The 24192-nt window shown below is 38.5% G+C and overlaps 1 protein-coding gene across 1 annotated transcript in view; it reads right to left on the reverse strand.

The window, feature by feature from the left end:
- The window catches only part of CDK14 (cyclin dependent kinase 14), a 328196-nt gene that overhangs the window by 89414 nt on the left and 214590 nt on the right, over positions 1-24192 (reverse strand). The window contains exons 11-12 of the mRNA XM_054190745.1: positions 17631-17694; positions 3904-3952 (exon numbers count right to left, since the gene is read on the reverse strand). Coding sequence (XP_054046720.1) covers positions 3904-3952; positions 17631-17694 — 113 coding nt within the window. The remainder of the gene's footprint in view (positions 1-3903; positions 3953-17630; positions 17695-24192) is intronic.

Consider the following 24192-nt stretch of genomic DNA (forward strand, 5'->3'; position numbering starts at 1 on the left):
TTTATAATCACATTCCACAATATGTTAGGTCACGCAATGTAGGTGAAGCTTCACAGTAGATAGATAGAAGCAACTGTCAATGCAAGTTTTGTTTCCTAACGTTAGAGGCATTTTCTACAAAATTTATAAACCACATCTTATCTCTTTAAGATTTTGAAGAAATTAAGTGTTAAAGTCTCCAAAGAACTTAAGTCACTATAAGTGGTAGTTACATTATTTCACTCAAAAGTAGCCTCTAACATTGACCAATTCTATTCTAAGAATTTTAGGGATCTGACTTATTATATAATGAGCGTGCTGGGTTTCCCTTTGTCATTGCTGTTACATTCCACGCTTTTAGCTAATTTCCAGTTAGACTGGGAATTACAGAGCCACTGGCATGTGTCCATCATTGTTCCATTGTCTGCCTCTGCCTTTAAAATTCACATCTCATGGAATCTGGCGTATTCGGTCAGGTGCCATTATTTTGCCCCCCATCTACCATCTGTGGCTTTTTTTGCCCCTGTTCCTTCTGCCTTACAGACTTGAAGCTGGCTCTGCAGATGTTGGAAGAGTGTTATTCTTCCTTCTAGTAACTTCTCCTTACATAAACTGAATTCTAATGTACGTTTTGACATAAGCCTCTTTGAAGACTTGTTAAACCCATATTCTCATTCTTCCATGCCAGAACCTCAAAACATACATACCAACAAGAAAAATGGCCAGACGGTGCCTGAAAGACGGAACAGTAGATGGTGAAAGCTTCATTGTGTTTAGAAAATCAAAGGTGTTCTCTTCCAATCTGGGAGCACAAAGTTCAACGTTGTGCTCTGTTTTACAGTTTCTGTGGCAGATTCTGTGTGACAAACTCCTTTGTTTCTTTGTATCCTAATTCCCCCTTCTATAAAATGCAGTAACAGGACTTCACCTCAGAGAAGTCTAAGCACACACCTAAATCCTTCCAAAATCATAAACATTGTTCTTTAAGGTATATCTTTCAAAGCTGCTAAGATGTCAAGAGGAAGTAACTCTGTAATAAAACCAATACATACTTAAAAACAAAAGTCTGTATGTTTTTCTCCACCTCCTAGGTCTTACGTTTATCCCACATGCCCTTAAAAGTACTCTATTTCAAATGGAACATTTTTATGTCATCAATAGTCTTCAACAAATTAAATCAGGACGTTTAAAAGGATTTTTTTTTTTTTTAAGATCAGAGATTGCTGCTTTCTGAAACATGCTAACAAAGGAGGAAAATTTCTAGAATGAATCAGTCTGTCCATGTGTTAAGTTTTATAGCTGAATTATAAACCCTTGGGAATATGATGTCTATAACAGAAATGTTTATACATCCTTAACTACAGCTGTGCAAGCAACAGCGCTCTAATACAGCACACAGATAAAGATTTACACTAGAAAAAGAGAAATCCTTTACATTTCGAATGTAAATGATACGTAATTTTGAGGCACTGAGTATTTCCTATTATAGTAGAACCGCACATATGAAGTGCTGAACTCCATGTATTGTCATTGCTTTCGATCTTTCAATCCCTTCATTTATGCTGAAAAATTGCAAATCCTTTATGCACAGAGCACTGAAAATGTATAAATATTTTTGAAGAGGTTTCTTAGAAATGAAAAAGCTCTGGTCTCATTTGAATCAGCCTGTGATGTGATCATAACTTGTGTCAATTATGAAGTCTCAGAGATTGAGGGTTTGTTCTAAGCAAACTGGGTTTTGTTCTTTTTTTTTTTTTTTTTTTGTATTTTACGAAAACAGAAATTTCATGCGATGTTCTTGAAGGAAATATAAAACCCCAACTTTTAAAATTCAAATCTATTATTGTACTTATTCATACATAGATACTGCTTGTCTAAGTGCTGTTAAAATACAGAAAGGCACTCAGTCCGTGCCTGCAGAACGGATGGAATAGTGTGCCAGTATCTATTCACATTACTTACGCATATATAGATGCCCCCAAGCAAATACATTCACATCAGTATCAGTTTCCTTGTCCCTCTTTCCCAATCCAGATCTAATTGCCTGTGTTGTAATATAATTGCTTCTTCCAAGCTTTTGGATTTCATTAACTACTTTCAAAGAAAAAATGAACTTGCAAGTTTGTTCATTGTTAAAGGACAGAATATAGACAATTCTAGTGACTAACTTTTTAAAATGAAAGCTGTGCCTTTCAGGGAATTACATTATTCCAAGCAGTAAGACTGAGGTAGAGTCCAACATCGCAAGATGCCTGCAAGGATCACAAGAACTGCCAAAACTGTTTGAAATATTCACGAAAGCTAACTATAAGTGAAGTTTATCTTCCTGTAGTCCCTGTAGAGTAAACAGGAGATGGATTCTTCCACGAAAGTCACCAAATTAGGCTCCCAGTCTGACCTGGACAAGCCAGGAACTTACAGACTGTTGAAAGTCAATTAACTCAGGTAGGTAGCAACCATTGTGAAGGCCTGCACTGGCTTCAGTGCCAGCTTTACGTGTCTCATTGCAGGAGCCATGGAGGATCCAGTAGTAATGCAGAGTGAGCTGCAGGGTCAGGAAAGACACCTGGCACTGCAGAAACACAGGTTCTGACTCAAGGGTGAACATTGATGGTATCATATCCAACAACTAACTACTAATTTTAACTATGATCCTGTTACATTAAGAGATTTCTCCTCCCTCAGTTAATCTCAATTTCAAAAGTTGGTTGCTGTTTTTATTTAAATTAAAAATGACTTTGTGCTTCAGTCCAGAGCACTGGACCAAACTGGTTTGAGAAGGAGCAGATGAAGAAGTAATAATAGAATGGAAAAGTGAGTATAAACCTCATCACATCTTGGGCAAGTGACCATGCTATGAATTTCAGAGCTGTAGACACATTCCGTTGCTAATAAATTAGGATATTGAAAAAGGATTTGGATTTCTACTCTATCTGTAACTTCTTCCTTATAACCAAGAATTTCTTTCACCAAAGCATTTCCTATCTTCAACTTCAGTGGCAAACTTGGAGGAGATGCTTCAGTCGCCTGCTGATTTATCTCTTGAACTCCCTGGTAAACTACCAGCAACACAGCCTGTTGGTACCAACAATAAAATCTGGAATGCAAAAAATTTTGGTCAAAAGAGAGTGGAAAAAAATTCTAATAATTTTTCAGGCAAGACAAGTTGTTGACATAGCTGTTATCCTGCTCATCCAACTCAAACTGTGCATGCTTTCTTCAAAATATAAAAGATATTAATCACTCAATACAGCACTGCCCAAATATCCTGTCTACAAAGATTCTTCATGTGCTGAGAAATCTTCTAGTAAACTTCACACAGATGATTGGTTAGGCATTCCTGGCTTACTAGGCAACCTTTCTGGATTTTGAGCACAATACCTTTATATCAGTGTCCATCTGATGTAAATGTGACAAAATTCAGGAAACAGTAAAAGAAAAAAAAAGTAGTCACAAATTCACATTGACTTTCTTCAGTCATGATAATGAAAATACACAACAGGATGGTCATCAGCTCACAGCAATGACCAGATGGACCTGTCAACAGGAGATGATTATGTGGAAAAAACACTCAAAAGTTGATTAGAAACATATTATTTAGAAGTCTCTTAATTGTTATACTGGAACAGAGAAAACAAGATTCAAAACTGATGGCCCAAAGCAATAACACAGCATCTCTCAACGAGGTCAATCTACTTGCCAACTGACATCCCCAAAAAGAAAATACGCTATACAGTTTCTATCTATTTACAGGTAATTGGCAATTCAAAAACAGAAGGAAAGAATAATACCTCAGTAATTCCACATTCGTACTGTAAATAAAAATGATAGTCTTTTTATGTTAACTATGATAACTTCAGCTTGGCATGAATCATATCCTTGAAGAGTCAAAAGAGTAAATAAAAAAAATTTAAAAATACTTACTTATTCCATGCTTGTCTAAGGTTTTTAGGGCTGTACTGTGTAAACCGTTCTGTAAGGAAAAGAAGAGGCACATTCAATTATTTATGCTAAAACCAAGATTTTTTTTTTCAAATATATTTATATACTGTCAATTTTCATCATTTCATCATTTCTATGTAACTACTGCAGCTCAAGCCTCAAGACAAGGTAAGAAAGCCAGAATAGGAGCAATTGCCATACAAACAGGGAGAAAAAAAACCCCAAACCACTAAAACCCTCTAAAAGACCCCAATTTGTTAAAACAAACAAACAAAACAAACCATCATGACCTAAAGCTCATTTACTGCGGCATCAATAGAAATGGAAACTTTCACAATTATTTCTAAAGTAGTTTTTGACTGATAGAGAAAAAAAAAAAAGACGCCTGAAATCCAGGTGGGTTTTTTTTCCCTCATCACGAATACAATTCTCAGTGACCTCACTGTCATTTTTTTATGCTTCTCAGGAGGCATAAGATGAAGTGTGGGTCTGTGTGACACATAGGGACATGCAAAACATGATGGCCACAGAAGAGTCCATTTTCTAAAGAAGATATACAAATAATGAGCAGAAGTAACAAGTACAATGACAGCTTATTTACTCAAACATTAAGATCAGATATAAGTACTTCCTCATATCCAAGAAGATGCTTGCTCTGCAGCAGGACTCTGGTTGACAGAGGAAGATGCTATGAAAGCTGCTGCAGAAGTGAAGAGTCAGTACTTTGAACAGGAGTCTAAGTGTCTCGCAGGAAGAAACAAATGCAATCCAGCTGGTGAATACAATAACATTTTCCATGAAGCCTCATTGCACTGAAATCCTACCATATAGACTGGCACTCGCCCTGGCCAGGTACCCTAGTGTGATGGTTTTAGTTGCTGTGAAGAAGTCCTGAACTTACAAAATGTGAAACCTCAAAAACTGATTTTGATTCCTTTCCACCATGAGCACGACATTTAACAGGCACACTGTACAGTTACAATAGCATTTTTTATATATATATATATGCACACACATACGCATGCATCTTACTGTGCAAAACAACTGTAAATATAACCTGGGAGGGATTGTGTTCTAATTCTTGTATTTGTATACTTTGTTTATGTCAGTTCTAAAGTTGTGATATATACTTAATATGTAGTCAGTTCTAAAGGGGCCAAAACTATGGCACACACAAAATCCTAGCATCAATGTGGATGATTTTGTTTCTTATATCTATTTTCTTTTTTTTTATTATTTTCTTTAACTAAAAAGATGTATGCAGAAACTTCAACTCCCATTGACTTCACTATCGGAAGTTTTCGGTAAATGGTAGACCTGCAAACTGCGTCCGAGGGCCACTCCGCATTTACCATTTTTGTTGCTTTAACCACACTGATGCAGTTAAAACAATGAAATCACTCCCTCTTAGATTAGTATGACAACTGTACTGGAAACTGGAAGCTATAACTAGTTTTAGCACCAATATAAATTATAAGTATCACTTTTGTAATATTGTATCTAAATTTACTCGAATAACTTTCTTAGCAAAAAAAGCCCAAATGCTTACTACATAGTCATACTCTTAAAGGCTTTTAGATGTAGATGAACACAGGAAACAAAAGTTTGAAAGGCTTTTTTGTGTGGTGGTTTTTTGTTGGTTTTTTTTTTTGTGTATTACCAACAAAAAGTTTCTGCACTTGGAAAATATTTGACTACTTTAGACGACCATTAAAGTAGCATCTAGCTGACTTCTCTGTCAGAATGTTTAGCTAAGGAAAGAGATGACTCGGCAACTCTCAGATGTGCCATCATTACGCAGTTCTCAACAAACTAAAATTATTAGGTGAATTTTTATGAACTATGTTATATGGTGTTATAAACCTCAATTTGTTGTTAGGATTAGGGTATTGTAAGAAATATAGGTCCTATGGTACATTTTACTAACAGAAAATATATTGCTCCGTAAGTATGTCTCTCCAAATAAAACATTTTTATTACCAATTTCGTGCACATTTCTTAACACATTTGAACTCATTTCTGAAATGTCTCGTTGTTGAAAGTGCTACCATATTACTTAGTGTGAACTTGAGATGCATTTACATTGAATACCACGCTACTGACACTATCCTAAATTTCGTAAATTAGAAGCTCTACGGTACTTTCCAATCACTGATTAAGTCAGTTATCCCAGGCACTTAGCCGCTTGGATACTATAAAAAGGAAACGAAATTTAAACCATTGTGGTAGGTTTTTTCTCTATTTTCTGTTAAGTCGTGATATCGCAATGAGTGCAGAACATAAGGGTTAAACAGGGGAAAAAAAGAAGTTGCTGGGTACATTCTGACTGAGAGCAGCAAGTGAAGAGATTTCCTTACAATTGACTGTGCACACATATTACAACAAAACAGTTTATCAACACCTGAACCATCCAGATTAAAACTATAGGAAGTGCCAGTTTCTTTTTCTCTCTATTCTACATTGCATGCAATGCATCTATTACAGATGTGCCAATGCCCCGAGGCAGGTCTTTAAATCAAATGGGCAAAGTAGTCAGGATCATTGTTAGACGCAGCCATGGTTCGGTACCAGTTACATGGCACTGGAGTCGGTGCCTGGGATTATGTTTTAATACCCAATAGCATAAATAAAGACTCAGTACTGAAGTACACATCCTGCAGTGAGTAGTTCAAGCATCGTATTGGCATTGGCAATAAGACCCCAACTTACAAGGGAGAGGAACATCGCAACTCAAATTGTACCTGTTGTTCACTAATTTAGCTTCTGCTCTCCAGAGGAAAAGCCTGAGGTCCAGTAAAGTTAAGAGCCAAGTTGCATCAGCCTTAGCAGGACCTGAGCTCACCCTTGAATTGAAGTTTACAAATCTGAATTAAAAACATCTATGCAAGCACATACATACCTATAAAAACTGGAAGAAAATACAGACTTTCTATACTTTATAAGTGAATAGTCCAGCCATAGCTGACAAAGGACTGAAAAATAGTATGCAGCTAGACAGCGCAGCATGACAACAAGCCCAAGACACACAAGGGAGTTCAGCTAATAAAGTGCAGATTTGCACATTAATCTGTTTTGGTGCAAAAAGCTGCTGGGTGGAAAGAAAATTGAACTGACTTGAGTCATTGCTAGCTAACCTAGACCTGGGAAAGACCGATTTTGATTTTACCTGTCATTCTGCAATATGTTCGGTCAGATACTGAGCTGGTTCAAACTGGCACAGCAACGTTGACTTCAGTAGAGATACATCCACCTAGAACAGTTGGGAAGTATTGTATACAACCTATTTTCTTGACTGGACTGGCAGAGTTTCACTCTAATCAATTTAAGCTATTTTCACTGTGGGAGGAAAACACAGAGTCAACTGTGTGGCCAGATTGCCTTAAGGCCCTAATGTCCAAAGATTCAAAGAACTTCAATTCAGTTCTGCAAGAAACTGAAAAACTATTGCTATGCCAGATGAGTGTTTACTAAAAAAGTGATACACTGGAACCAGTTATGTAAATGTAATTATAAGGGACACGCGTAAGCAAAATCAACAAACTTCTCAAAGGGATCTTCCTTCTTCACTCAGTCTACTGCTCTGCTCTAAACCTCTTTTTAAATAAATACCTTATTCATCATATTTATCAGTCAGGAAGCGGGAAAAATAGAGGGAGAACATGGAAAGGGTGAACCCCTCTCTATAGAGAGGCAAATTTTAGTCCTGAATCCTTAATTTCAAGCTCCATTTATATGCTGTGTGACTGCAGACCACGCTTCTCCTAATCATCGATATCAACTCTTTCTCCCCTACTCCAAGCAGACTAGAGGCCCCTCGCTTTAAGTTCTGTAAAAGGAAAGAAATCACATATCGATAAAATACAGCTCACATTTTTCTACACAATTTTACTGTCATGGCTCCAACCAGAGTCTTGTTAACTTTCACAGACAGTAAAACTAGATGGGTCTACTGTGATAATTAAGCCCAGCCTCGTGTACATGCCAGCTCTCAGTACTTTACAGAATTAATCCTTCCTCAGTAACTAAACCAGCTGATTTTGATTTCAGAGCTGCCAGAATAGAGAAGCTACAACAATCTCGTCCTTGAGTTTCTCCATCATGATCCAGATTTTTAAGTCGTGAACTGTGAAACCACAATACAACACACCCACAAACACCAATCTAGCAGTCGCAACACAGGCAAAAAAAAAGGGGTAACCTCCCAGCTTTTACCCGAGCAGGATCTCCTGCTTGAGACCAGTTAATGAGAGAACTGGAATTCAGTCTCACAATTATATCCCCAGGTTTTCTTCTGAGTTACTTTTCAGCGTGAAATACTCTCACACACCTGTACGAGTGCATCTGTCCTTTATTGCTAGATAGATTAATACAACCAAATCTAAAGCTAGACATACGTGTTTCTGGCCAACTGCAAAAAATTACATTTTAGGACACTTTCAAGCATATAGCTTTGGTATTTGTTTTTCAGATGCTCCCATTTATTTGATCATAAAAAATAGTAATATCAGTCAGCAGATCTTGACTGTATGTGAGATCCCGGGCATACTGCAAAATTACCATGCAAGAATTTCATGCAGATGCTCACATCATCACCCACCCACCCATCCTCCAGCATATGCAAGGCACCATCAAGAAGGTGAGGCACGCCGTCTTGCTCGGGCAGCTGCTCACTCTCATCAACACTGAGATTAGAGAAACCTGAAAAACTGTGCATTTACAGATCAAGATTTTCTCTCAGATGTATTTTGCATTTTTATAGCTCAGATTGTGAGTATATGTACTAGAGTTCAAATCTTTTCAGATTATTATAATTAAATGTGCTTCTTTTGAATAAAAATACGGGAAGACTAACACAGTAAGCTCATCTGAAATTTAAAGTAAAACGTGTGCTTTTAATTTCCTTTATGCAAACACTTAATTATTTGCAAATCTTTTGGGAACAAATTTGGGAAACAAAAGTTGATCCTCTGCCTTTTTATCCCAAACATACAGTCATCATCCCCACTAGCAACCATGTCTCACGGTTAAAGAGCTGGCTTTTCACATGGGTGCTGTATTTCACTAGTCAAAGGTGATTTTTGCTTATGTGAAACAAACAAGAGATTTTTGGTTTTGTTCAAATCCCACAGTACCTAAGTGTTCACCATTTGCTTCTCAGAGGCCAAGTTAGCCATATCTTGATGAATTAAGTGGCATGTTCATAATCAAATGCTGTGTAGAGATCCCTATGTAGGACTGCATAAATAAGAGCAAGCATATGGTACTCATATTCCTTAGGTGAAAGAAGTACCAATTGCAAGACCCTCCTGTTGCATACCATTAACTTAAGATTTTAAAAGAGAGTAGAAAAGGAGTAGGCTAATATATTACATCCACACCTTCAGAAGCCCAGCCTCAGAGCCAAAATTCACTTGTTCTGCTGGGCACTACACACGACCCACTCAGCGATGCTGGGTGGTGCGGTTACACAAACTTTCTTCCAGCAGGAAATGGATTTGAGTCGCTCTTTGCTTCAGACCTTGCAGCACAGGTCTGTGCTTACACAGGTCTGAGGCTTACTCAACGCCTCCTGTGCCAAGGAAGTTTTCAGGGCTGTGCCCCACATAGAGTAGCATCAACGAAGCTACTGGAACGACAACTGCAAAACTGAAGCAGAAGCAAGTACCCAGAGGGAAGAGAGGGAGGAAATTCCTTGGGCTGGTTGATTTGACAAACCTGATGCATCAAAAAAAATTATGTTCTTAAAACAACTGCTCCCAACTTGTACTCAGCTTGAAGACTTAGGCGGGGGAAAAAAGCCTGTGCCAGAAAGCTCATCCATTACACCCAGCTGTATTAAGTGGTCTTAGAAACGACAGCATTTCTATTTCTTATAGAAATAGGCAGCATTTCTGTTTCTTTCTGTTTCTTATTTCCTTCAGACAGCAACACTGTTATATATGCATACTTAGTTGCGTGCCCACATATATACCTACATGCTCTCCACTGCAAACATCATTATCTGCCTGATAAACACGCTCCATCTGACAGCCCTGCATCAAGGGCAGGTTCAAACAGAAGCGAATTTCAGCAGAACTCACTAGTGAGCTTATTAGCAGACCACTGAAGGAACTAGTGGTCTGCTGTGAGAATTGAAAAAATAAGCACTTGCATTTTAAGTAACATAAAACAAGATGAGGGTTTTTTCTCTTTTATCAGTCAGAAAAACACATGAACTATTATACCTTTGCCACGTTTGCCTTGAAAGGACCTAGAATAGGCAAGAAAAGCTACATAAGGAATTAGAAGCAGACTACATTTTGATTTTTTTAGCTCCTTTTAGCACTATTGATAATCAGCTTCTAGTCTAAACCAAAGAACTTAAAATGCAGTTTGACTTCAAGGCATTTTTTATGTTGTTAATCAAAACATGCCAGCTAATCTGCATTCCTTGATTAATGTTCTTCTCTATTTAAAACCAAATGTGATTAGCTTAAATGCAAATATTTAAACATCACCATAATTAATATTTTGAAAAGTCTAATGCATGATTTCTTTAAACGGGCTTTCTTTACATTTAAATTAAAAGTCTAAAGTGACTAACTCTGCATTGTGATATGTAAGACTCATATGCTATTTTTATTAGATTATAGGATTCAATCCTAACAATATTTAAATTATGTTTGCTAAAGATACAAATACAAGCATCCACGCTGACAAGCAAATTTTCAAGCACTATTTGCAGCACTAATGTGCAATTAGCGTTTTTACTGAAGTTTAATCATACCTGGAGTTTTATCATCATGAGTTAAACTTTGCTTTTTTGTATACCAAATGTCTTGAGAAAAATTACTTCAACTCCCAAACCCTCCAGCCCCATCCCCAACCCCATCCCCTCCCCTCCCCTCCCTTCCCTTCCAAAAGCACCTGCTTCAGCAGAACACAGGTTGTGTAAAGAGGAAGGATAGATGCTGTTTCCTAAACTCCCTAACTGAGCATGAGTAGAAAATGTTATTTTAATAGCCAGCATTGTCTAAAGCACTGGACTTTAATATGAAATGGTTCCTCCTTTTAGCAGTGCTCGCCTTATCTCCCTCGCATATATACTTTTCGGTTTCATGCAATTTTGTTTAAAGAATGGTGAAAACATCGACTCAGTCCTTTGGGCTGTGGATACCAGAGACTTGAGGAATCACCAAATATTACAATTTTGCCAAAACTAAAGCAAGGGGGAGAAATTAGAAATGAATTCTCCCCTACAGATCCCTCCCTCTCTCCCTCCTTTCTTCAAGTAGTCAAATTCCTGATGACTACATCTGTACCAGTAATTTAAATGTGCTTGGAATTGTCTGGCTGAGACACCATGACTGTCCTGTGTCTGTACTAGTGCAGCACGCTTCTACCTCCAGCCTCCAATACAGGAGGTGCGAACTTCTTCTTATGGGGAACGGTCCCTAGCCCACACTAACTCCCGAACCATGCCCAGGAATTATTTAGAAGTGCTAGTTGTCATGAGCTAAAGGCATGCCAGAGGCTGCTCTAACAGTTTAACAGCAGAGACTCCCACATTGCCTGGGAACATTTGCTGGCATCAGTGTAGATGTAAACAAACAAGCTATTGATTCAGCATGTAACAAATTGTTGACAGGCTTTGGTGAAACTCTACAGGAAAAACTGTTATGAAAGTTTGAAAAGCCATATGTCCTCATATACAGTATTTCCATGGGTTTGTGCCAAAGGATTTTAGTCTCTCAGCCCAGCCCTATTCTAAATGAAGACATAATCCTTTGATTAAGGCTTGGCTATCAATCAGCTGTTAAGAGCAGGTAGGCAGATCATATTTCTAAACCAAATCTATATTTATTGATCATGTGGGAAGCAAAGCAGAATTCCTGAGTCAGAACACCAGCTCTGCAGTGGTTTTGTCATAGACTCAAGATTTTTTAATAAATCCATGAAGTATCTGTCAATCTGGCAGACTCTGTGTTATGCGGTATTTCCTATGAATGTTGTTTTCTCGCTCTAGTTTCTTTTCGTCTTCTGCTTTCTCCTTAAGGAGAGTCTCTTTCTCTTAACTCTTTTCATCCTGACTTTAGGGATTCTCTTTTAAAAATCAGTGCTCAGTAGATATTCCCATTGCCTCACAAAGGCACCTTTTCAGCTGTATTGCTTTATATTATTATCTGATCGTCTGTTGAACACAGCAAGGTTCAGACTCCTACACCATCAGCTCAAGATTAAATATTGAACTTTCTTTCACCTAGAAACACTATTGTAAGGAAACAGATGCACAGTGAACATTACAAAGCATTCGCACATTTTCTCCACCTTCCTAGCAAGTTACTAGTTCTTGACCGTTACCATCTCTTCATGGCCACTAGCACTTCATTTATCTTCCACTGTGACCATGTCTTACCTTCTCCCACTTTGCTCACTGACAGTACCTTCTGATAAATCTCTATTTAACTTCCCAGGATGGAGATTATGGAGCATCGGTCCCAAACACTAATTGAGAATGTAGGAAAAGTGAAAACTTGACTTAAGTGTAGATGTTGATCCAAAGGCTTATCTTGCTTAATTATTTGGGCAGGACTCTGAATCCAGGAGACAAGGCTGAAGAAGAAAACAAGGTAAGACTCCAGACTAGGAAAAATGGGAGATGACAGTGGAGAGAATAATACAGAAAAATCAGGAAGACTCAGACACAAGACTGGTAAGGAAGCAGCTTGTTTTGGAACACTGCTTAATCACAACTCATGCAGACAAGACATAGCAGATGCCTACTTTCATGTTGTTCTTGGAAACACTGGTCCAGTGATACAATCGGTGGTTGGATCTGTTTCAGTGCAGCAAACCTACATATTTCTTAAAGTATTGTATCAAAAGAATAAATAGTGAAAATAAGTTCTCCAAGTCATGTGTCAGAGAGTCACGTTCATCATTTACAGTGTCTCTGTCCAACAACCTGTAACATGGGGCTTCTAAGCTGGATGAAAGCTCAAGATTTTATTGAAACAGCACCTAACACTTTTCAAAATTTCCTTGAAATATCTTCTTATTTGAGGGCAGATAATTTACTTTCACAGTGATCCAGAATGGCTGGGTTTCTTCAGTGATAAGCGAGTACAGGAAGACCCACTCAAGATGACAGCAGCTGTAACACTTCTAAGTGAGTCACAGAGGTAGCTCGAAGTTACTTCTGAAGTATTTCAGGATTTTCAAATGCAGTATTTAGATTATCCTTAAGTAATGTACTAAGCAGGACACGTGTACGCGTGTGTCTGTGCAAACACCAACTGAGAGGACCGAGGCTGAGGCACGGAGAGAGCTCAAAAAACAGGCCAACTTTTAGCTTTAAATATCTCCCATATTATTTAGAGTATTTGTAAGATAGAAAGTAATCAAAGCTCTCAAAGCAGAGAGATAAAACACAGCTTCTTTTCGGACTTTTTAAATGACAAAACAAATTATGACAGTTTTATTTTCACAATTACAGGCTTTTAAAATCACTGAGGTTAGGGGCTCAGATGATGTAGAGCCACCCACAGCTAGCCTTAGGAACACATTTCTTATGCAGCCTCAGAAATGTTCCCACATATTAAGATGTCAGAGATCATTGTTGTTTATGTACTGGTTGCCTTCCATAATAATCAGACCCTTGGCCACTCCAGAACAGAAGAGACTAATGCCATGTATTTCAGACATGTTTCTCCTAGTAAACTGTGATTAGCTCTCTGCAGCACAGGATTGTGCCCTATCAAATCACAGCATGAAAATTAGTTATTTAAGTCTGTATGCAAACAAGAAATACAATGAAGTTTTGTTTCTACTCTCGATAGTCTTCCCAACTCCACAGGCATTTAACGTGCCCAGCATTTTTTAAACTATAGAAACTATTGCTGATACTTTCTGTTCAAATCCTATCGTTTTATGTTTACACAACTCTTATAGAACCAAAGTGTTGCCTGAGTGGATATTGATATCCTCATCACCAGTGCTCTCTGCACTTCTCAATTTATCCCACTTACTGTTTGCAGCCATCAGTCTTAAAACTCAAAGACACAGGAGTTACTTAACCCCATAACATCTATATATTAATGCAGTAATTTCACAAATCTTAAAGAATAATGGAATTGGTTCAGATTTGGCAAGACATTTCAGGTTCCCTCCTGCATTCTTCTGCTAAGGAAGGGAGAAGTGTACGTCATCTTAAATGTATTATTAAAGTATTAACCTCCATTTTCGCTCCAAAGATGTCAGTCAGGAAAGAAGAGTCTTTCAGTCCCATACTCTGAGGAAATTTTCTCTAGCACGTAACAACAACTTCAGACAAACAGGGAGGGGAGCATGGCTGGCTTAGCATCTATGGAAGGGGACAATGCAGCCTTGTCATAGCCAGAAAACTTTTTTACACAGAATGGCATGAAGGAAAGCATTTTTTTAAGAAGCAACAGAAAACCTGGTATCCATGACCAAACAGCTCCAATGACCCTAAGGGTCTGAGCAAATAGTGTAATTCCAGCCCAGCGCAGCCCGTAGGTCAGAGCACTTTGTGCAGAGCAAGCTTTAGATGCTGGTAAGATCCCAGAGATTATTTGGTTTGCTGCTCTAATCATTTCACACACTACCAGCATAAAGTCCAGTTACCCAGTTTTGGGGTATGTAAGCCAAGTTTTGGTTGTCCAGTTAGATTATGCTTTCTATTACTGTAATTTCTAAAATCAGCAAATAAGTAACTGTAAGAAAAAAAAAATAAAAATCCTTTTACCAGGGCCGTGAAGAATATAGGGAGGTACAAAGGGAGTGCAGAACACGGGATGTGTACAGAAGAGGACTTTTTCCTTTGGAGTGCTCTCAGACCTCCACAGTGTACGAGAATTAAGGAGCTCAGTGCTTTGCATTAACAGGCCATAGAAAGATTAATAATTGCCAGAGAGAATAGTAAGTACTCTGACTTGCAAATCTACATACTTCACACATGTGGAAAGGATCTGAGAAAACAAAGACCACACCATGCAGAAATGGTGAAAATACTGAGTGACCATTTTCTGTCTTGGAGGCATCTTTCCTCCTGTCCCCATTCTGCTTTTGTCTAAATATTATGTATTCAGAGCTGACAAAATCCATAGTCTGTGATGGAGAAAATAAAAGCAAGTCTAACACAATGTCTGTATAAAAATTAGATTTAATGAAGTGTCTACTGTGGATTTATTTCCTTATGTTCTTCTGCGGTAATAAGCCTATACCTCTTAACACACTTGGAAGCCAAATAGAAAAATGAAATCAGGAAATTTCTTGGCTGCCATCTACTGTTCAAAACTTTTCTGTATCACAGAGAAGAATAAAAACAAGAACAAACCCAAAGTGCACTCACTGAGATCTCCAGGTTTTCTCCTCCTCTTTACTATTCTTGGATAAAAACAATGTCTTTGGACCGCTGTTAAATCCCATTATGTTTCTGTAGGGATTCTGTGTCTGCGTTCACCTTTTAATCAGTACCAAGAATGAAAAACACAAAAGCTTGTAAAATTAATGACAGGCTGACTTGAGGAAGAACACTGTCATGTTCAGTATTTCACTGAAAAACTGCACTTGTTAACAAAGTTCTACTAATGCACTAGAGAGCACTAGAGAGTGATTTCACTCTATAGCAATAAGACACTACTAGGACAGAGACTGAAAAGCAATGTGCAAGAAAGCTCTCTGCCTTCACTTTTCTTGAGGCTTTGTGTTAATATCAGGGTAAGCCCTACAATATATTTGTTTTTCTGTCTCTCTTATTTTGAGAGCTGCCTAGATATCTTTGTCCTTTTCAACTCCTCTGCCCATCTCCTGCCTCTTTGCTGCTCCAAGAAGCCACTTTTGGGCTTCTGATCTTGCAGATCTGACAAATAAGACAGGCTGGAATGAATGCAGGCTGGGGGATGAAGGGATTGAGAGCAGCCCTGAGGAGAAGGACTTGGGGATACTGGTGGATGAAAAGCTGGACATGAGCCAACAATGTGCACTCACAGCCCAGAAAGCCAACCACATCCTGTGCTGTATCAAAAGAACCGTGGCCAGCAGGTTGAGGGAGGTGATTCTACCCACCTACTCCACTCTTGTGAGACCCCACCTGGAGTACTGGGTCCAGCTCTGGAGCCCTCAGCACAGGAAGGACATGGACCTGTTGCAGTGGGTCTAGAGGAGGGCCATGAAGATGATCAGAGCAAAGGAGCACCCCTCCTGTGAGGACAGGCTGAGAGAGTTGGCGTTGCTCAGCCTGGAGAAGAGAAGGTTCCAGGGAGACCCTACTGTGGTCTTTCAGTACTTAAAGGGGACTTATAAGAAAAATGGGGACAAACGTTTTAGCAGGGCCTGTTGCAATAGGACAAGGGGTAGTGGTTTTAAACTAAAAGTGGGTAGATTTAAACTAGATTAGATAGAAGAAAGATGTTTTTTACAATGAAGGCAGTGAAACAATGGAACAGGTTGCCCAGAGAGGTGGTAGATGCCCCATCCCTGGAAATGTACACGGTCAGGTTGGACAGGGCCATGAGCAACCTGATCTAGTTGAAGATGTCGCTGCTCATTGCAGGAGGGTTGGACTAGGCGACCTTTAAGGGTCCCTTCCAACTCAAACTATTCTATGATTCTATGAAAAGGGAATCGTCTTTATGTCCAACCTATAAGATGACTTGGAAATCAGGTTTAAATGACATAGGATGCAAGGTTGTCACAATTTATGACAAAAGCTGAAGGGGCTATCATCTGCAGTAAAGGAGAAACAGGAGTTTACTGAGAGACCTTAGGCCTGCATGGACAAAAACATCTGAAATTGGATTCCTTGGTCAATTCTGTCACTCACTTCCAGACTTTAGTCACATGGTTATATACTGAAGACTCAACCCAGTAAAATATACTGGGAGCCAATTAAGTGCTTAATCTGAAAGCATCTAGCAACCTTCTAGTTACCATCTACTCCAAACCCACTCACAGCAGGTGCAACAAGTTCAGGATGCTCAGGCCCTGTCCGGTCAGGTTTTGAACAGGATGGAGATATCAAACCTCCCCAGACAACCAGTTCCAGTATTTCACCACCTCCACTAGCCAACATGCCTCCTACTTATTTGCCTGGTTGGCTTGTTTAAAAGATCCCCGCTCAAAAGTTCACAAGACTATATATATTACATATATATGCATGCATGCATATATAGCATAATGAAGCTGACCTTCTCGCCTCTAGGGAACAAACTGCTCCCTCTCACACAAAGGTATCAGATGGTTGTAGAATATGACATCTTCAAGTACAACACACATTAAAAAACTGAATCTTTGTAGAAAGGTACTGACAGATGATCTAGTAGTAACTTCAGCTTTCACAAAGTCTTTACTCCGAATTTAGTTTCCTTTGGTGTTCCTCAAAGTTCAGGGCAGTCTGTGGAAAAGTAATACTGATTGCGAATCAGCCTGCCAACAATCTGAAAGGTACTATACTCAGTGGCTGAGGAATGCAAGCAGGTCAGGGCTTATACTGTAACACACAGGAGAAAACGCAAAAGAAAGCAAAGAAATTAAACAAAAGAAAAGCCTCCTCCCTGAGCACAATACAAAGTAAGCAGTTAGAAAAGGTGCGGTATGGTTCGCGCACTGTGTACCAGGTCATTTTGAAGCTTGTAGGCAGGAACGCGATTGTCTGTGTCCTGTATTTCCAGGAAGATAATTTGCACGAACATGGTATTTCAACCTACCTGGTTTGAAATGGGGTAAAGAGTGGACTCCAGGCCACGTATCTTCGTTCGGTGTTCCAAGCACCTGTGCACAAAAAGAGAAAAAAAAAAAAAAAAGAAGATAAAACCCACACATTGCTTTAATGGAAAAGACTTAACAAGTCATAGCATTGCATAAAACCACTCCTCATTATAAGCTCAACGTACCTTACAATCTAAACTTTAAATAGGCTAAATTATTGGGGGAAGGGAAGGAGGAAGAGGGTACAAAAAGTGAAATGATTACCATGGTTTCAAGGTACCAGTGGAATCAGTAAAGCACGTAACGGTGCTGTGTTCCTGTCAGGTTGCCTATTTAACCAATACCTGTTAACGCTACTTTCCATTTATGAGTGTCAAGCTACCTGCATATCTCAGAGCGCTGAGGTATGGTGTTACAGAGGCTAGATACTGTAGCTCAGAAATAACTTCAATCCTTGTAAACTTAAATAAGATGAACAGATACCTAATACATACTGGGACAGAAGATTTGCACAGATGGTGAAGCAGATGACCAAGAGCATGGCACAAAGAAGAAAGCACAGCAAATAGTTGTCATTTTAAGTGGATGTAGTATACACAAAAATAACATTTTTTTTAGGAAATACAGACTTTATTGACTCATACATTATGCTTTGTTTCTGTTCACTTCAACTGTCCTCCTGCTTGTAGTGTAAGTCAGACCAACTTTCAGCAGCTAAGTATTTAACATTTCTCATGTACATCTTATATCCTCTGCTCGCATGAAAAGTTCACCCCCCATGTCCTTGGCACAAATAATAAGTAAATTGAGAGAACTGCTAAAATTAGTTCTCCCAAACCTGCTTCTGCTTCATAAGACACGCTGTCAACACTTGCTTTAAGTGGAGCCGAGAGGAACACTTAAATTAGCAGCTCTAGAAATGTATTTCTGAATAAGCTGTGGAATTTGATATTTCACTAGTGGGATCTTTCTTATTACAAATTTACACCCAATTTCTAACATGAATGAAAATGCTAGGGGCTGTTTTCATTATTTGTTATAAACTCTGGAATAAAAGGCTGATATTCTAAAGTGAAAGCATTTCACACCAGTCTGGTGCTTGTTTTGCATTGTCATAAATGTACAAAAGCCCCTGCCAGCCCTGCCCCTACCTGCACTGCAGATCTCCTGAATAAATCTTTTGTACGTGTGTATCTTGAGTCACTGTGATATTCTGTGGTCACTTACATCAGTACAAAACAAGCACAAAGTCAGTGTGAAAATCTTTGGTCCAAGTATGTGAAGGTTTGCAACACTTCAGGGCAAGCTACAAGACATCGACTCCCAATCATTTGGAGCTGAAGAGGTATTTTTTTTTATTGTGTTTGCTGCAATATACATATGCATGAAGAGCACTAAAGGAAGGACCACACCAGAATATTTGTTGTGCTTTTTAAGTTATGTAAACATTTGTTCATGTCAATAAATTCAAGCTTAAAAAAATTCTTAGAAGCAAGACTGGGAAGCTAAAACACAAAAAATTTCATCAACTCTGCCAGAAATATATTTCATAAAATTTAGTTATGGGCTTAAAAACTTGAAGCAAAAGTAAGTGACCTCTTAAATAGATACAATTCTTACCTACAACGTGTGCTTTACGATTTTAGGGCCTCAAATTTAGTAAGCCATCTACAATACTATCATGTTTCTAATGTAAGAATATTAATGCAAAGATCTTTTTTCTCCGCTATCAAATACAGGAAACAAATAGTCCAATTTAGATGTAGTATTACCAGTAGGAGGTGAAAGCAGAGCACCTATGTGTCAGAGAAGCAAAGACGACAGTATCAGTGCAATTATACAGTATACGTTCATGTGGTTATTTGGATATGCAAGTTCACTGATTTTATTTGTAAATATTTTTTTGTAGGCCATTGCTTTCAGTTCTTGTGAAATATGCCTTAATCGGCATTTGAATAAGATAAACCTGGCCCTGCAACCCTGATTCATCACCACACCCGCATTCATTTCATTATTACTATTAGGGAGAGTATAGTTCACTAATTAAACATAGAAGTTAGGAGACAATGTTAACACTATGTCACTAAATCAATTTGCAAATAACTCAGCTTCCGTATAAATCAAGCTCCTGGTGCCAAGCACTTCCCAGACCAGGAGAGGGAGCCCGTGGATTAAAAAAAAAGATTCTTGCATCCTCCGTTTAAATTAAGAACTATGGTCCTCAACTTTGCAACCCCTCTTAGCAAATGAAAGGACTATTCTCTCATGAAACGTTATAAATATAAGAAAGCTAGCCACATCTTTCTGAATGTGTGTTCTTAATTGTCTCTTATTTTAGATGAGCCATAGGCAGCTAAGGCACTGTGCAGATGAATATTAAAACCAGCTAACAAAATCTGAGACTTCCAGTGCAAGGTAGAATACTTATCAGACCAATTTAATGTAGACCTTGGAGCTAAAAAAATGGATTATTCTGATTTTCAAAGTAACACGAGGCCCAGTAACAGAGGGCTTGATGGGAGATAATTTTTTTAATGGATCTTACGTAACTCACAATTTTTTGTTTCACTAGTTTTCGAATCCGTTTCTTTAATAATATTCCAGCACATCTGCTCCTACAGTGTTTAAGAGCCAGTTACAAACAAGTTCTGTGCATTGGACTACTCAAACCACCTACAATAGTTATACCTTCCACCAAGGGTAGCAGTCAGGCTAAAAACAGCTAGGGTTTTCTATCATCTCAATGCTTACCATTTTTAAGGTAGGGGCGCTTGGTAATTCAGGCAAGGATCCAGACACCATATTTTAATGCATTGTACAAACGCTATAAAGATCATCCTTCTTCCACACGGCTTTTAACATGTGCAATACAGAAATTCACAGTACGTGACAATCAATCAACAAACAAGGAGGAGAAGGCAGCAGTGAAACAACTGTGGGTTTGGATAAGATAAAACAGTCACTGCACACAGGTATGTCAATATAAAGAGATCTGTTTGCAAGTGATGTTTCTAAGCAGCAATCAATCCTGTTTTGATGAGGTGGAATTTGGCAACCCAAAGCAATGAGTTTTGACAGCAAAGCAAAGTGGAGTTCACATGTCACACCATGGTGGAGAAGGATCTGCCTTGTTTTGCAGCTTACAAGAGAGAATTAAGGGACCAACACAGAAAAGGAAAGCGGAGGAGGAAGAGAGAACCCAACAGTCTGGTTTTACTCCAAAACACTGTCCCTTATCAGTCAAGACTGATTATCCAGACCTAACCACTGGCAACATCTTAGCATCTAACTGATTATGACTTGGCTGTAGCAAATCACTGGTTACTCAGCCAGTGCTGGAGAGCAAGTCTAACCTTACAGCAACCAGTGGAAGTGGAATATTGAGGAAACAAGGAGCCTGAGACAACAACTGAACAGCAAGCGCCGTCATTTTACAGGTAAGCTTCTAGCCCCAACTATCCCATCTCACCCCAAGCATGGCACCAGGAGTTCTGTCTCTTCTACATTTTAACACTTTTTCTTTCCATTTCACGTTCCAAAAACATGAAAATAACCACTGCTGTCATGGCAATGAAGCCCCAACTTAATATTGGAAATAAGTTTTTATTTACCATTGAGGAATATTTGAAAAATATGACTAACTCAGTTGCTTTCTCTACTGATAATCTGCTTCTTAGTGAGGTAAACATTCAACTTGCATGATTTGATATCCTATTTTTAAAATTGAATTATTAACACAAGAATAATCTACAATTCTCAAATTCAGAATTAATGTAATGTTTTCCCAGGACCAGGATGCTTATGGTTTCTGTAAAGAAAACTCCAAAACCGACTGGGGTTTTGCTGTTCCACACATCATACAACACTCTGGGCTCTTTTATTCCCTAACAAATGAGACAAAATGACCTCCTCATTTGAAACCTGCTGTTCAAAATCAGGATCAGATTCTAATCTAATTTGTAGGATAAGAAACCTATTTATACAAAAATAACAGATTTACAATACATCAGGGTACTGAGGGACAAATACCCTTACTGCCAGTTGACATTGTTACAGTTTGGCAGAAAGTTAGGAAAATAGAACCTGCTGTTCAAATCTCCATATATAAGCATGATACAGAAAGATATCCCAAGAAACACAACACAAATGCATTAAGGTCTATTGCATCGCCTAATTTTTTAATATAAGAAAAAAGTTGTTTGCATTTTGCATCTGATTTTACACAGACTCATCATTCCCTTAATTAACCTGCTCCCTGATGTGCAAGGGAATCATTATTCTACGGTAAGCATTATGCCACTCTACCAACACAATTAGTCATGTTGTCCTGCGTTCTGTTTCAAATGCAAAAACATTCCCTACTACTGCCATGTAATAAGGTCATTCTGGGTAAGCATTTGTCCAGAGAAGTCATCTGGATCTCTTGTGAGATAAGCAGCAATACAAATCTTTCCCACTAGTTCTTTTCCAAGTGCTGGCATAATTAATAAGGAACAGGCATTTCCATTTGCACTCCAACTTTTGAATATATAAAGCCACATATGACAGAAATAATGCTTTAACCCTTGTTAGATCTGATGATCCTCACGAAAGGTGATGGTTTGGACTTCAACAAGACAAAGAACATGCAGCCTGTGGTATTATTCAGGGTTTTGTAGCAACAGAGCAGAATGAAAAACAGGATCAGCATGCAAATGAGCTGCCTTTCCTTAGACAACATTTATGGAAATCAGGCTAAGCAATTTGCTGAATTCTCAAGTTTTTTCATGTTAGGTCAACGTGATGAACAAACAAAGTTTAGTTCAAAAAGCGTCAGGAGAGTGAATCTTTTTTTCCCTTCCCCCTTTAATAAAAAGAGGGGTTTGTTGAAAATTGCTCTAGAATTTTATCTAGGAGAAGTTACAAGCTGGATGCAAAAATGCCTTCTTATTTTTCCTTTTAAGGATCATCAAGATTTCTGTTCCAGTGTTCCTATTTGCTGGGTAAAACATACTGCATTTAGTGAGTCCTTGGCTGTGATGTACCACGAGAGACTATAGCTGCCTGAGGGACCAAACGTAATAAAAAGGGGAAGAAAATAAGTATTGCAGAGACATTTCCAAATCAGCAATCAATTTCTGTTGAGCGAGATTTGGAGGTTTCAGATGTTCTGTTTTTCAACAAAAATCTGCTATATTCTTCCAAAACACAATTATCTAATGAAGCTTTCAACTTAGTCAAAAACCTAGGAGTTCCTTTTCATTAGAGGAAAGTATGTTACTGATTTAGATTTGGCTCTTGACAACTACTGCGAGTTCCAGGGTTTCACTACAGCAGCTCCATCACTCTCAGAGCCACATCTGAACATGTAATTTCCCATCGGGTCTGGAAGAGGAGAAGCTTATGCGATGTCTCTCTCTCTCTCGCAGTCTGTCCTGGTGCTAAGCCATTTATCCAGATGATCCACCTACTGCCGCATTCCCCTCCCGAGGAGTCACGGTTAGGTAGATCTTAACCACATCTTCCGCAATCAGGCAAAGCGTTGCATTACCAGCTGATAAAGTCAGTGAGCACAAAGTACGTGTAGTAGTGAAGACCAAAGGAGGAACTTCATCCTTCAGCTTAGCATTTGGTCTCAGTATAATGGGTTAAAAAAAATAATCAGCAACTATTTGTGTATTATGCATGCTGACTCAGACTCTGCTGACTGACAACTGCAGCGAAGCTTCCTTCAACTCTCTGCTGGGCACGACGGATGACAGCTGAGTGTCAAGTTTAATATCCAAAAGATAGAGATAGAAATGGAATTGCCTCAATACCAGTTGTTTCTTCACATCAGGAGCTTAGCAGTTCAGTTTCCGTAAGGGACAATAAATCTATCAGTTTGTGTAATGCATTTATGTGTTTGTTAGATTGAGGCCGAACACATTTTAACTTTGGGAAGGTTGTGGATGTCCCAGGGTTCCCAGCTGCAATGAAAAAGTCACCTAATTTTTCACTACAGAAACAATGTCTATCAGCTAAGATGGCAACAGTACATTTATTTGGATTCATGAAAAATAAAGAACATCTGCTATTCATTGTTCTTGAGATTTAAAATACTGAAGCCTTACTTCATTAAGTGAATGGCAAAAATTACATACAGTTCCTAAAGCAGGAATCCACATCAATTCAAAGTTAAAACAACTGAAGTGAGACTGCGTGACCAAGGCAGTCTCCTCTCACGTGGAAAACACTGAAGGCCTTGTTCAGAGCCAGAAAACTGTATTTTAGTAAAAATTATTTTTCTTACATAGGAAACGCTTTCCGTTATTTTTTTCAGTCAACTGTCATCAAAATATCCCTTCACTATTCCCGCACAGGTAAGAAAGAAAGTACCAGTGAAAAAGAGTTGCAACATATTAAGCATACAGAAAATGTAATGTAACTTGTGTGATTCTTCTTCAGAACAAGAGTGTTAAACAAGAGCCCATGAGTCTTTACAGACAAAATCAGACTTTCAAATTCTTATTCTTAATTTTATGTATAAAACAGGTTGTATTTTTTGCTTCCTTATGTCCCTGCAAATGCTATCAAAGTCAC

This window comes from Rissa tridactyla, chromosome 2 (assembly GCF_028500815.1).
Source record: "Rissa tridactyla isolate bRisTri1 chromosome 2, bRisTri1.patW.cur.20221130, whole genome shotgun sequence".
Lineage (NCBI taxonomy): Eukaryota > Metazoa > Chordata > Aves > Charadriiformes > Laridae > Rissa > Rissa tridactyla.